Raw genomic sequence first — 15,482 nt, 5'->3', positions numbered from 1 at the left:
GCTGATCTGAAACCAGGAGCCAGGGGCTTCCTCCAGGTCTCTCACATGGATACAGGGGCCCAAGCACATGGGCCATGTTCCAGTGCTTTCCCAGGCCATCAGCAGAGAGCTGTATTGCAAGTGGAGCAGCTGGGTCTCGAACTGATGCCCATATGGGATGCTGCTGCTGCAAGCGGAGGCTTTACCCACTGTGTCACAGCGCCAGCCCCTGTGCTCTTAACAAAATATTGTGCAACAGCTCTCTAGAACTTACTAAGTTTGTATAACTGAATTGTTATACCCAGTAGGCGATCCCCCATCTCCTCCTCACTTATCAGCCCTTGGTATCCACTGTACTTTTTTTTTTTTAATCCTGTTTTTGATGTAGCTGCTATGTGAATTTGTGTGTGAAGGAGAGTTTTTTTTTTTAAAGATTTATTTATTTATTTATTTGAAAGTCAGAGTTACACAGTGAGAGGAGAGGCAGAGAGAGAGAGGTCTTCTATCTGCTGGTTCATTCCCCAGATAGCTGCAATAGCCAGAACTGCGCTGATCGGAAGCCAGGAGCCAGCAGCTTCTTCTGGGTCTCCCATGTGGGTGCAGGGGCCCAACCATCTTCTACTGCTTTCCCAGGCCATAGCAGAGAGCTGGATCAGAAGTAGAGCAGCCGGGACTCGAACTGGCGCCCAAATGGGATGCTGACACTGTAGGTAGTGGCTTTACCCACTATGCCACAGCGCCTGCCCCAAGCAGCCAGTATTCTAGTCTCTGCTTCTGTGAGCTTTGACTACTTTAGGTACCACAAGTTAACTGGAATTGGACGCTGTCCTTTGGAAACTGCCTTATTTCACTTAGCATGATGGCTTTGACAATTTCTTGACGACTCAGGACCTAGTTAAGAGCAGCTATGATTTTTATGGGAGATGATAATGCTGGAAGGGCCTTAGCTGCTGTGGGAAGATAGGACGCTGGCCACGTCGCCATGCTTTTGTGGTAAATCGGTTTGCTTTCCATGGTTCTTTGGTCTTCCCAGCAGTCACTCAGCATCTTGCCAATGAGACTTCAGTTGGCTGGGGCGTTTTATACCTAGACGTTTGGAGGCGGTTCTTGGTGGCCTTTATGCAGCTCCTACAGCTCCTGGGCCTCATGCCTTGCAAGTTTAGAGAATCTTTTCATCCACCCAATGCCATTTCCTTTGCCATCGCACTGCGAGGCATCCAACCTTCCCCTCTGTCTTCCTGAAGCGTCCCTGTGGCTGAGGTGCTTCTCAGGCCCGGCTCCTTGTCCACAGCAGGTTCTAACTGCAGGGAGCTGATTCTGTTTGACTTCTTCTGGGACTGGAGGGGTACGGGGGTGGGGGTGGGGGTGGGGATGGAGGACTTTCTGGAGTCTGCCTCACTTTGGCGCCGGGAGCCAGCTAACGCACAGCCTCCATCTTAGTTTCTGGCCTCATTGTTAGTACTGGACTGCTCTGCAGTGGATGGTAGACCTAGGAGCGGGTGGATAAGAACTTTAGAGGCCACGGGGGCAAACATCTTCCTTGCTCTTTGTCTGTGGAGAAAAGGAGTTGGAAGGGAGTGGCTCTGGCAATCCTGAAGTCTTTGGGGGACAAGAAACCATTGGCAGCCAACGTTCTCTGAGCACTGTGCTGTAGATGGTTATACATAGCAGTGGGGCATCAGTGAGTCCTTCCACTTCTTCTTTTTTTAAAGATTTATTTATTTATTTGAAAGTAAGAGACACAGAGAGAAGGAGAGGCAGAGAGAGAGAGAGAGAGAGAGAGAGAGAGAGAGAGGTTTTCCATCCGCTGGTTTACTCTCCAATTGGCCGCAACGGCTAGAGCTGTGCTGATCCGAAGCCAGGAGCCAGGAGCTTCCTCTGGGTCTTCCATGTGGGTGCAGGGACTCAGGGACTTGGGCCATCTTCTGCTTTCCCAGGCCATAGCAGAGAGCTGGATCGGAAGTGGAGCAGCTGGGACTCGAACCAGCGCCCATATGGGATGTCGGCACTGTAGGCAGAGGCTTTACCTGCTATGCCACAGTGCCAGCCCCAAGTCCTTCCTCTTAAAATGACATTGCTCGTCGCTTACAGTAGCTAAAATCAAAACACCTTACAATCATGATTGAACCATGATTGAACATGGTTTATTCACGGGATGGACTGGTAAACATTCTCTAAAATAATGATGAGGAATCTTGAACAAAATGAGAAGATACAGCCAGGAGGGTGGAGGAACAATGAAAGATTCGAAAGAATATGTACATTCTGTGGCCATCATCATGTAAGAACTGGGTGAGGTGACAGTTGTGTGCTGATGAGTGGGAGCTTATTATTATTATTATTATTTTGACAGGCAAAGTGGACAGTTGAGAGAGAGAGAGACAGAGAGAAAGGTCTTCCTTTTGCCGTTGGTTCGCCCTCCAATGGCCGCCGCGGTTGGCACGCTGTGGCCAGCGCACCGCACTGATCCGATGGCAGGAGCCAGTGCTTATCCTGGTCTCCCATGCGGGTGCAGGGCCCAAGCACTTGGGCCATCCTCCATTGCACTCCCTGGCCACAGCAGAGAGCTGGCCTGGAAGAGGGGCAACCGGGACAGAATCTGGTGCCCCGACCGGGACTAGAACCCGGTGTGCCGGCACCGCAAGGTGGAGGATTAGCCTAGTGAGCCGCGGCGCCGGCCGAGTGGGAGCTTATTTACAAGGCTTTCTATAATGCCGATGCATCATTTCCACTTTGAAAACACACACAGCAGAATGTTGATGTGGGATTGTGTTAGGTTTATGGATGACACATGCAGACACATGGCCATGATCAGCGGGGTCCATGGCTTGGACTGCTCTCCCAGGGATGGTAATGATTGCTTCGAGTTCCTCCTTGGACCCTTTTAGTCACTGGGGTGGCCACATGTGGATGGGGTACCGGAGGGACTCTGCTGATGGGATGGAGTTTGTCTGCACAGCTTTGGAGTGAGCTCCCCTTTCTCCACCTGTTGGCTTCAGCAGTGCCGAGGATCCATCCCCAAGCTTGCCTCTCTTTGCTTCATCCCCAAATGCTGCAACTTCCCAACTTCCCTTTGTGTAGTTTCTGTTTTGGAAGCAACTCGAGGGCTCCTGTGATTGCTGGGTACGGGTGAAGAGCATTCAAGACAAAGTACAAACTTAATTTTTCAGTTTGGCAATTTACTTTGACTGTGGCTCAGTCATGACAATCCGCCCCAGACGAACTCAACGTTTTCGATTCCATCGTAATTGATGGCCACCTATCTGGGACCCAAGATTTGGGTTCAAGGTGGGATACAGGTGTTGCCTCGCCTTATGGCAAGAAGTGGGATAACCGTGTGCTATTGAGGATAAGCTGTCAGTTGGTTGCCGGATTAATGGAATCCTTTTAGAAGGTGTCAATGTGAGTTTTTTTTTTTTTTTTTTTTTGCTTCTGGGCAGTCTCAAATGCAAGGCTTCCTGTTGGAAACAAGCACTGGCCTGGATTCCCATGCTCTGGGCATTGCAAAATGAGGTGGCCAGGCCCACTGGTTGAACCCAGTCCCGGGAAATGCTGGGCTGTTCCCCGACGTGGTCTCTGGGTTCACACTGTCCCCATTGTTCCTGTGGAGTGGGACTTCCTGTTCCTGATTGATTAGGCATTGTGTGGCCGCTCATTACCATGGTCCCCGTCGCTGTCGCTCCCGGGTCAGCTGTCAGGCCGAGAGAAGGCCTCTGAGAACAAATTGCCTAAAGCTCTTATGCCTGGTTTCCTGACTTAGAGGTTGTAAGGCTTTTCTTGTTGCCAGATTTTCCATATTTTTCCCTATGTTTCTCACCAGTCGACAGGTGTACCCCAGAACGTCCCTAGAAAAGTTGAAAAGCTTTCCTCTGATGATGCTTGCCTGGCTTGTTCTAGAAGCTTCAGTTTTAAATTCGGAACTTGAGCCACGGCTAATAGGCCTGTATGTATTTTGCGCTTAATGGGCCTTTATATTCCATCGTAAAATGGGAATTTAATATTTATGATGGGATATTTCTTGGGCAAACATAAAATTCAGATGAAATGGCCGCACCTGCTGGGTATCCAAGACCTAGTGCTTCCTCCTGAAGTGAGTGTGTAACGTGTTCATTCAGTCGATTCCATATTGTAGTTCCTGAGCAGAAAACACACCGTTTGGAAACAGCCTGTATCATCTACATGCCGGGAGAAGAAAGTGGATCCGAAGCAGAGAAGCATATCATGCAGGATTTGAAAACACTGTGCCTGGCACTGGAACCCTACCCACTGCCCATTGTCCTTGTCCTTGAAGTCCAGCACCACTGTCTTCCCCCGTCTTGAGCTGAATTAGAAACTGGTGGACTGTCATCCTCCCAGGCCCGGGAGTGTCTTGAAGCTCACCCTGCTTTGTGTCTCCAGCACCCAGCTCAGTGCCTGGCCCATGGGGATGCCCAGTGCCTGTCTGTAGAGTGGCTGATGGCAGGGGTTCTGTGCAATGCACTTCTCTGCCCTTGTCTCTGCTGACATGAATTAGTCTCGTTTAGTTTGTTGTCAGCATAGGAAGACAGCCTGGAGGACCCTTTGACAAAAATTGAGAAGGGCAGACCCTAAGACAAGAAGTGAGTGTGGGGAATCCACGGTGGGCTCTGGGCAAATGCAGGACCTGCACCTAGTACATGTGTAGTGTTTGCAGTGCAACACAGATTTTTTTAAAAAAAGATTTATTTAAATGAGAGGCAGAGTTACAGAGAGAGGGAGAGACAGAGGAAGAGAAGTCTTCCGTCCACTGGTTCACTCACCAAATGGCTACAATGGCCAGATCTGGGCTGATCCAAAGCCAGGAGCCTGCAGCTCCATCCTGGTCTCCCATGTGGGTGCAGGGGGCAGCACAGGCAGAGGCTCAGACTATACACCACGGCAATGGCCCCGCAATGCGGATTTGTTGAGTGTGTGCACCCAGGCCGCCATGCATACACAGATGCTGTGTGGCCATGGAAACGTGAACTGTGCTTCCAACTTTGGAAAATAAAGCACCCTCGACATACATGAAGAAGCATCACAGAAAATACATCAAGTGTAGCAGTACTATCCAGAGGCAACCCCTCCTCCCCACCATGAGTGCCACATAAATCGGTTATAATAAATAAATAAATAGGTCAATTCTGATGGGACTGCTGCTGCCCCTCCCAGCTGTTGTGAGTGATCATGGCTCTCCTAGGAAGTGGCCTGGTCTCTATTAGAAGGTGCAGCCACCAAAGTCACCCATTGCATGCAACTGACTTTTGAACCGTATTCTAATGAGCTCCTCTTCTTTGACTGGGTGGGTTTGGCAAGGGCAGTGATGAAAAAGAGAAGGTGGCCAGCCCCATGTTGCTGCATGGCGGGGGGAGGGGGGCGGACACAGAACACCTCTTCTTTCCTGAAAGATAAACCTGTCCCTCCCTACCCTGGTCCCTTTTATCTTAGCAATTCTAGGGCCCCCTACCCCCCAGTTGCAGTGTCATGAAGGGCACATCCAATCACTATCCCATGCGCACTCTCCACCTCTGGTGGAGGGTAGCAGAGGTGGGGCTGTGGCAAGAGTTTCCATAGCAGCCACCAGGTGGGGGCGGGGTGGTGGAAGGTATTGAGTATCTGTTTGGTGCCTTCCCCAGGACTGAAACGCAAGGAGTCCGTGGGAAGGGGCGCCGCAGGTCTCTTGCGAGATCATTTGGGAGGGAGATGAGTGTGTAAGCCATTTACTGCACCCAGGGATGTCCAAGAGAGAGGCTTCCCCAGACACTTCTGGCTCTCCCGGCGCTTTCCTTTCCGATCAAAAATAAACGAGGAGCAGCCCGAGGGCAGGAAATGAAGCAGAGAGAAGGGGGGGAGGAAACGGAAGGGTGAGCAGGATAAAATGCAGAGCTGAAATGAGGGCCTGCATTAGGTTCCTGGAGGAGAAAATGGATTCTCCCTTGGGAGTCCCAGAAAACTCTTAGGGATGGCTCCGGGAGGGAGGCGAAAGATGTGATGTGTGTGGGATAAGAAGCCTGCAGGTTGGAGCAGTGAGGAGAGAGGCTACCCAGAGGCAGAAAGGCGAATGCACTTAAAAGAAAAAACGAAAAAACAAACCCATGGAACATGGGATTGAAAGATGAGTTTATTTTGGTGCAAAAAAAAAGTTTGGATTTCAGGCCTAGTTTTTTCATAAAACGCATTTTCCATGAACTTTCTGAAGACCCCCTGTAGGAGTAGTTTGCCCTGAAGCACTAGGGCCTGGTGTCGGCTCATGCTTCTGAGCGTGGACAGTTCTGTGGGAGGCGAAGGCTGGCTGCAGAGATAAGTGACTGAAGTCCCGGCTGTACCCTGAGCAGGTGCATCCTCTGTCCGCTGACATCACAGCGTTCACACCTCCAGAACCAGGACACGGCTTCAGAATCTGCTAGTCCCACCAGATGCCATACCCAGCGAATGAATGAATGAATGAATGACGTCCTGCGGTGAGAGGCTGCTGCACACTCGGCCTTTCTTTTGGAGATTTACGGAGCAAGTTATCAATGACAAGCTCTGGGAGTCCTGCTCTCAGGTGTTTTTTTTTTTTTTAGATTTTATTTATTTATTTGAGAGGCAGAATTGCAGACAGAGAGAAGGAGAAGTCTTCCATCTGCTAGTTCACCTCCCCAAATGGCCACAACGGACGGAGCTGGGCCAATCCAAAGCCAGGAGCCAGGGGCTTCTTCTAGGTCTCCCATGTGGGTGCAGGTGTCCAAGCACTTGAGCCATCTTCCACTGCTTTCCCAGGCCATTAGCAGGGAGCTAGATTGGAAGATGAACAGCCGGGACTCGATCCGGTGCCCATATGGGTGTGAGAGGCGGAGGCTTAGCCTTGAGTTTAACAGGACATGTGTTTCCAAGCCTAGCTGACTAGGGCCTGTCATGTTGCAGAGCTACTTATACCATGTGAACGGAGACTCTGGGCTAACCAATCTTTATGGCTGTTCGCTGTGGTCCTTACCATAGTTCCCCCCCGCCTTTTTTTTTTTTTTTCTTTAAGCAACTCCTGTTAACATCTTGAGTGAGCCTGGCTTTCTAGGGGACCCACTTTAGGACATGCTGAATAAGGATTGCACCTTGCCCACCACGGCACTGCAAACAGCACCCCACCCCCCACCCCCGCCCCCGCCCAGTGCCAGAGGCCAGCACGTCTGTGTGGGACTGACTGACTTGTTCCCAAGCACTAATCCACCAATCCACCCTGAAGATCCATAAAAACATCCTTTTACAAGATGGTTTCCTGAGATAAGGGTGCAGCTTGCGGTCACAGGCAGAGATGTGCGATCCTTAGCTTCGTGTGTGAATCCTGCCCCAGCCACAGCTTCCTTAGCTCAGCCCTTTAAGCCACTGCTTCTCCACCTTTGATCTAAGTCAGTTCTGGTGATAGCAGGCGGGAGTGGCGCAAATGCTCCATGGTTCTTAAATGTGTTCCGGCCACCGAGATGCAATACTGATTTTTTTTTTTCAATGAAATCCATGAGAAGTCACTGAAGGATTCTTTTTTTGTTTAAGATTATTTATTTATTTGTTTTTGAGAGGTAGAGCTACAGACAGAGAGAGAGAGAGAGACAGGGAGAAAGGTCTTCCATCTGCTAGTTCACTCCCCAAATGAAGCCAGGAGCCAGGAGCTTCTTCCCGGTCTCCCATGCAGGTGCAGGGGCCTAAGTACTTGGGCCATCTTCTACTGCTTTCCCAGGCCATAGCAGAGAGCTGGATTGGAAGAGGAGCATCTGGGACTCAAATCAGTGCCCAAATGGGATGCCGGCACTGCAGGAGGAGGCTTAGCCCACTGTGCCGCAGCACTGAGCCCAGTACTGAATATTTATAATGAGGGATTCTTGAACAAAAGTCTGTACCTTAGAACTGCAGAGGGACTGGTCCCGTAACCTATCTCCAAGTGGTCAAAATAATATGAGGGCATTTCAGAAAGTTTCTGGAAAATGAAATTAAAAGATAAATTTATTTTGATTAAAAAAGTTTCAAAATTCATGTATACATTTTTCGTAATATGCATTTTCTGTGAACTTTTTGAATCTCCTGTGCATGTATGGATTTCAATTTTTTTCTCATGAAAATAAACTTATTTTTAAATACTATTTTTTACACACTTCTAAAAAATGTTTGAAAAGCAGAGTGACACACACAGACAGACCTTCCATCTGCTGGTTTACTACCCAAATGCCAGGAGCCTGGAACTTTGTCTGGGTCTCTTGTATGGGTGTCAGGAGCCCAAGCACTTGAGCCATCACCTGCTGCCTCCCAGAATGCATTAGCAGGGGGCTGAATGGCAAGTGGAGTAGCTGGGACTCGAACCAGCAGCACTCTGGTATGGGATGTAGGCTTCCCAAGTGGTGGCTTAACCTGTTGCACCACAGCACCTGCACTTACCCTGCCCCCACCCATCCCCACACAGACTAATTGAAGTGCCTTCATACCTTACAAATCTTGGATGTTTTTGGTTTAGATTCTAGAATAGCAGTCCCCAGATTTTGCTGTGTGTTCGAATCCCCTGGGAAGCTTTTGATTCTGATGCCTGTTCTGCATCCCATTCCAATCAAATGTTGGGAGTCGGCCAGCATGCTTATGTTTTAAAAATCTCCAGTAATTCCAACGGCCAAAAAAATTAGGGGGGGAGCCTGAAATCCAAGTAACTGAGGTTCTGAGAGGTTAAGGGACATCTTTAGGGTCACACGGCTAGGACAGGTCCCAGGTGAGCATCCTGCCTCTGAATTAGCAAGGCCAAACCTCACATATCAGGCTAGATGCTGGATATGGTGGGTGGAGAGGTTGGCTGGAGGTGGGTTGAACATGGGCCTTTGTGTCCGTAGGAGAGACAAGAAAGCCACTTCAGTGTTAGCCTCCTGCCCCTCCCATCAATGCCGGTTCTGTGTGCAGACTGCTGGTTTGCATTTCATTTGGAGGGAGGCAAAATGAAACCTTTGTGCTGAAACTGAAGGGAATCAGGAAAGCCCACAGCTTGTCTTCAGACTTAATGTCAACTATTTGTCTCCTGCTATTTTCAAACAAACAAGGCCTCTCCAGGAGTTGCAGGCCAGTCTCAAGCACCCCCTCCTTTGCTTTTTTTATGGTTTCCCAGTCTCTGCATCAGCAGGTATCAGAACCACCCACCATTCTGTAGAACTGTCCTATGAGCCCCCCCCAGGGCTGCTGCAGGGGCCCAGGGAGACACAGCATGAGGCGCCGATGTCACCCAGCGGTTTTCCTAGAGTTCATGGAAAACGTATAGTATGAGAAAAACTACGCGTGGATTTCAACGTATTTGTACCAACGTCCTTTAGTTCATTTTTCCACGAACTTTTTCACAAACTCTAGTGTGCTGGTTGGCGATTTGCTGGTAACTGGACTTCAAGCTCATTAACTAGAAGGTCAGAGGCCGGAAAGAAAGGAATGATCCAAAATGCTCTACAAAGCACCAGCTCAGAAGGTATTCCCACCATGGGGCAGGGTTGAGCAGTCCTGTCTTCCCTGTGGGGAGAAGTGAAATGTCTAAGAACTCTACAGGGACAGAAGCTCAGCTGAGTCGACTTTTCATCAGAGGTAGATGGGATTTTGAAGTCAGGCAGAGATACGATCTTCAAAAAATACATATCATGGGAAAACTGTGCATGGATTTCAAAATTCTTTTGCACCAAAACAAACTTGCCTTTTCATACCATTTTTCTGAGACACCTTTTGAAGTAGTCTTATATAGTAAGTAACTTCCAATGGATGAGCTTAAATTCTGAGATCCTATGGTAGGTCTTGGAGAACTAACGGGTTTTAACTTCCGCTTTTTTAATTACGTGAAGCTTCTAGGTTAGGGGACTATTTCCCCAGCCTCAGAAAAATGATGCTGTGAGTGCTTCTAAAAACACGCTGTTGTGGCCGGCGCCGTGGCTCAACAGGCTAATCCTCCGCCTTGCGGCACCGGCACACCAGGTTCTAGTCCTGGTCGGGGCGCCAGATTCTGTCCCGGTTGCCCCTCTTCCAGGCCAGCTCTCTGCTGTGGCCAGGGAGTGCAGTGGAGGATGGCCCAAGTGCTTGGGCCCTGCACCCCATGGGAGACCAAGAGAAGCACCTGGCTCCTGCAATCGGATCAGTGTGGTGTGCTGGCCGTGGCGGCCATTGGAGGGTGAACCAACGGCAAAAAGGAAGACCTTTCTCTCTGTCTCTCTCTCTCTCTCTCTCACTGTCCACTCTGCCTGTCAAAAAAACAAAACAAAACAAAAACAAACAAAACAAAAACAAAAAATAACAACACGCTGTTGTGAACCTTTGCCACTGACAGTCATGGCAGAACCCCTGTATGACCTGAATCAAAATAGGTTTGATAAAGACTAGTCTTTTAAAATATTTTTTAAAGAAAAATGAATGAATCTCTAGGGTGCTATTCTTAGGTATGTGATAATGAAATGCGGAAATCTGTGAATTTATAAAACTTGTGGTGCATGCCATGCGCACTGGGCGTTCTGTAACAGTTCCTTGATTAGGAGAGAGAACCTAGGAAGTCGCTTATCTCAGGGGAGGGTCTCACACTTGAAAGTCAATCTCAGTGGAAAGAAAAGGTTGAGACCATCGTCTGTTTAAGCCAGGGCTGCTCAGTGTGTGATCCACAGACCAACCGCATCAGTGTTGCTCCAGAGTGACTTGGAGATGGGAAAATCTCAGGTCTCTAAAACAGACCTACTGAACAGAATATGCCAGGGTAGGGGCCAGGTATCTGTGCGTTCACAAGCTCTGCAGATGCTTCTAGAATGAACTCATCTCCCCAAAGCTTTGTCCTAGACCAGCGTTTCTGGAAGTGTGATCTCCAGGCCAACAGCACCAGCATCCAAGGGAACTTGGTAAAAACTGCCAGTGGCTCTTTATCACTGAGCATTAGTGAGTGATTGTGGACATGCCCTGTGGCTCTTTTAAATGTTCAAAAAGCTACAGAGATGGCAAAACTGAATGTATGAAATAATGAGTTATTGGATAAAAGCTTGCATCTTAGAACTGGAAAGAACTGAAAACATCTTCATGTAGTTAACAGCATTGGCCACCGGGTCAGGCACTCTGGAGGTGTTAAGAACAACCTGTGCTGGGGCTGGCACTGTGGCGTATCCGGTGAAGCTACCCCCTGCAGTGCCGGCATCCCATGTGAGTGCCGTTTCGAGTCCTGGCAGCTCCGCTTCTGATCCAGCTCTCTGCTATGGCCTGGGAAAGCAGTGGGGGATGGCCCAAGTCCTCGGGCCCCTGTACCCTCTTGGGAGACCTGGAAGAAGCTACTGGCTCCTGACTTTGGATCGGCATAGCTCTGGCTGTTGTGGCCAATTGGGGAGTGAACCAGCAGATGGAAGACTCTCTCTCTATCTCTCTCTCTCTCTCTGCCTCTCCTCTCTCTGTGTAACTCTGACTTTTAAATAAAGAAATAAATCTTTAAAAAAAGCACCTGTGCTTAAACAAGCCATCCTGGCGATGCACCTGCAAGTTTGAGAACCACTGAGCACCATTCTCTTTGAATCTCCTACCTGCATGGCCGTTAAAGATTCTTCCCTATTTCAACCTGCACTCAAAGCCTGGGCAGCCGCCCATCTCTGCTACCCCCTCCCCCCAGTTCTAGGCTGACAAGTGCAGGTTGAAGGGTGAGGTCTTGACATGTTTGCTGTAACATGACCACTCCTGGGCTCCGATGGAGGAGATGGCACGGTTTTGAAACAGGGACTTTTTCTCATCTCTCTCCGTGGACCACCATTCACACTGACCCCACATATGCCCTGTTCTCACTCCTTCAGAGGTACAGACCAGAAAGCAGTGCACCGAGAGCTGGCATGACAGTCACAGTTCGTTCTTTCTTTCTTTTTTTGAAGGATTTATTTATTAATTTGAAAGGCAGAGTTACAGAGAAAGAGGGATAAACAGAGAGGGAAGAGAGATCTTCCATCCACTGGTTCACTCCCCAGATGTCTGCTTAAGCACTTGGGCCATCTTCCATTGCTGCCCCAGGCCCACTAGTGTGGAGCTACATCAGAGGCAGAGCACCAGGGACTTGAACTGGCATGCATATGGGATGCCAGTGTTGCAGGGAGTGGCTTAACCTGCTGCCCCACAGCGCCGGCCCCATGCTCAAGACTCTTGAGCATGGCCTTGCCTGCAGGGCCTTCTGGGGCTCACCCGGCCTCCCTCCAGCTCCGCAGAAGGTGTGTCTTTGCCCTGGAGAGGGTGGAATCATCTTCAGTCTTAGGGACAATAGGACTTGGGGTCCCCAAGGTGGATCCTAGACCCCTTCTTCTCTGGGAACTTGGAAGAGACGCTGGCTAACAAATGTATGTCCCCAAAGGTATCCTGACCTATGATCTGAAGAATTGCATAAAGTTAAAAGAGAAGACAAATATAAGAAAGCTGAAGACAGAAGAAGGTAAGAGGGGTTGGGGTACTTCACAGTGGGAACTCTCCTGGTGGGAGGACTGGGGCTGGGAAGAGGCAGGGCTCTGGGGAGGGCCAGTCTTGCAGTGCGGGCAGAAAACACAGCGTGTGCAGGAGAGGCAATAGGGAGTTGCTCCCTGTCAAAAGCAGAGAGTTCTAGCGAAGCTTGGCCTTGGCCCGAGTCGTGCAGATGATGTCACCTGCAAGATCTTCGCGTTTTGCATTTGCCTGGAGGAGCCAGGAGGGAGAGGCAGGTCTGCGCTTGGAAGCTCTGATGCCCGTTTTCTAGTGAGGGGTGATGCCACACGTCTCCCCTTCCTTGGGCAGAATCACTCACGACTCTTGCAGGAGACGGAAGCCTTCTGCGGCACGTTCCTTACTGACAGATCTGTCTGCAGACAAACGCCAGCGCCTCGTCGTCCGCAAAGCAGCCTGGGATGACTGTGTACAGCTGTCCCCCCTCACCTGCAAGGGACATGTTCCAGACTCCCAGTGTGCACGGAACCGTGCCTAGTACTCAACCGTGTATCCCAGGGGTTTTCCAAAGGAACAGAAAAATGCAGATTGTGGGAAAAAAAAAAACAACTATTCATGGGTTTAAAAATTCCTGCACCAAAATAAGCTTATCTTTTAATCCCATTTTCCATGAATCTTTGATTTTATTTCAAAATGACACAATGTTTTCCACAAATCTTTCAAAGTGCTCTCATATACTGTGTTTTTTTTCTACACATACCTATGATAAAGTTTAGTTTATAAATTAGGCACAGTAAGAGATTAACAACAATAAATAATAAAATGGAACCGTTGTAGCAGTAGACGGTAATGCAAGGTATTTACAACCTATAAATTGCTTGTTTCTGGAATTTTCCATTTAATACTCCAAATTGCCAAATTCATGGAAAGTGAAACTGTGGGTAAGGGGAAAAAGTGTAATGTGCAAATCCTCTTGCCCCACTTACAAGACTTTTTAATGAAATTCACTCCTATATTACATAACCCAAGAAACACAGACTTTGGGAACCTACACACTCCAGGGGGACAGGGTGAGGAGCGGCTGCAGGGGAGAAGTCCGGAGCCTTGTTCACTGGACAGAATGAAGCTGCATGTGACGGAAGGGGGGACCCATCTGCTCAGGACTTGGCATCTACAGAGGAACATGTCGATTAATGGTCGAATTTCTAGGAAAGCCCCAGAGCCCCAAACACCCAAAACTTCAGGTCATCGGCCACAGTGGAAAACTTTTGGGGTGTGTGAGCCTATCAGGCCCTCAGTTGTGTGAGTCAGCCTCAGTGTCACACACTGTTACGTGGGTCTAGTACTTACCTCATGGGTATAACTCAGATGAAATCAAACACTGCAGACCAGGGGATGTAGCTTGCTACATGTCACATACTGCACTAAAAGCATCCCATACATTCAAATAAATGAGAGCTTTCCATAAATGAGCCCTAAGCCATTAGCAGTCTCTCTGGGGTTGGTCTACTCCAGCCGCTATCGTTACAGGCACAGCAGCTGAGCTGTAGAAGGGTTAAGAAACTTGCAGAAGCAGCTTGGTCATGAAGCGGGCAGTGTAGGAATCTGCAGCTCTAAATGGCCTGCCCATGCCCTCGAGCCCTAAGCTCTCCCGTTCCAGGCCCTCAAAATCCATTACAGTCAGCCGCCCCTCGGCCAGCTGCTGGGTTCCCATCTGTAGCCTGCACTACTCGTGAGTGGAGAATATTAACATATTACATCCGAATGGAACACACACACACACACATACAGGTTTGTTTTCTTCTCATTATTCCCTAAATACTGCAGAATAGCAACAATTGACAGTGTTGGGTATTGTAAGTCAGTATTTGGTATTGTTTTATAGTATCTGAGAGCATGTTTGTAGGTTATACACAAATGTGAAGGTATTTCAGCAAGTTTGTGGAAAGTGGAATTAAAGGATAGGTTGATTTTGGTGCAAAGACACGTTGAAACTCATGTAGATGTCAGGGGACCTTCAAAAAGTTCATGGAAAATGCATATTAGGATAAAACTCTGCATGGATTTCACACTTTTTGCATCAAAAACAAATTAATTTTTTTTTTAAAATAAAGATTTATTTATTTGAGAGTCAGAGTTACAGAGAGAGAGAGGGAGAGACAGAGGGAGAGATCTTCCATTCATTGGTTCACTCCCCAAATGGCCACAATGGCCAGAGCTGGGTCGATCTGAAGCCAGGAGCCGGGAGCTTCTTCCAGATCTCCCACGTGGGTGCAGGGGCACAAGCACTTGGACCATCTTCCAATGCTTTCTCAGACTCATTAGCAGAGAGCTGGATCAGAAGTGGAGCAGCTAGGACTTAAACTGGTGCTCATATGGGATGCCAGCACTGCAGACATGGCTTAACCCTCTGTACCACAACAGCAGACCCCAAACTTACCTTTTATTTAAAAAAAGAGATTTAATTATTTATTTGAAAGGCAGAGATAGAAAAAGAAGAGAAATCTTCTCCACTGAATCACTACCCAAATGGCAATGGCTAGGGCTGGGCCAGGCTGAAGCCAGGAGCCAGGAACTTCATCCAGGTCTCCTGCTTGGGTGGCAGGGGCCCAGGTACTTGTGCCATGATCCGTTGCCTTCCCAGGCTCCTTAGCAGGAAGCTGGAGCGGACGTCTCAGTTCTACTGTCCATTCCAGTTTCCTGCTAAAGTGCACCCTCAGGGGCAGCAGATGATGGCTCAAGTACTTGGGTCCCTGCCACCCACATGGGAGATCTGGATTGAGTTCCTGGCTCCTGGCATTGACCTGGCCCAGCTCTGGCTGTTGTAGGCATTTAGGGGATTAAACCAGTAGATGGAAAATCACTCTGTTTCTCTCTTTTTCATCTGTATTTCTGTTTTATAAATAAATAACATAAGTTCAAAGATTAAACAATTTGAAGTTGTACAAATATTTGCAGCATAGGCAGCCTGACTTATTCTGTTGCTCTTGGAAAGGCACAGAGGCAGAGACAGGCAGAGAGAAAGCTCTCCCATCCACTGGTTTACTTCCCAAGTGCCTGCAAACAGCCAGGGCTGGGTTGGAGTGAAGCCAGGAGCCCTGAACTCCATC

The 15,482-nt window shown here is 48.8% G+C and overlaps 1 protein-coding gene across 2 annotated transcripts in view; it reads left to right on the top strand.

Moving 5' to 3' along the window:
* The window catches only part of CDRT4 (CMT1A duplicated region transcript 4), an 81,640-nt gene that overhangs the window by 29,460 nt on the left and 36,698 nt on the right, over window positions 1-15,482 (top strand). For both annotated transcript variants that reach the window (XR_009864296.1, XM_062175506.1), the window contains exon 3: window positions 12,311-12,388. Coding sequence is in view for 1 of the 2 variants with exons in the window: in XM_062175506.1 (XP_062031490.1) it covers window positions 12,311-12,388 (78 nt within the window). In the remaining variant the exon portion in view is untranslated. The remainder of the gene's footprint in view (window positions 1-12,310; window positions 12,389-15,482) is intronic.

The sequence above is a fragment of the Lepus europaeus genome, chromosome 18, assembly GCF_033115175.1.
Source record: "Lepus europaeus isolate LE1 chromosome 18, mLepTim1.pri, whole genome shotgun sequence".
Classification (NCBI taxonomy): Eukaryota; Metazoa; Chordata; class Mammalia; order Lagomorpha; family Leporidae; genus Lepus; species Lepus europaeus.
Note: the sequence above shows the minus strand (reverse complement) of the source record. Positions and strands in the feature narration are given on the sequence as shown.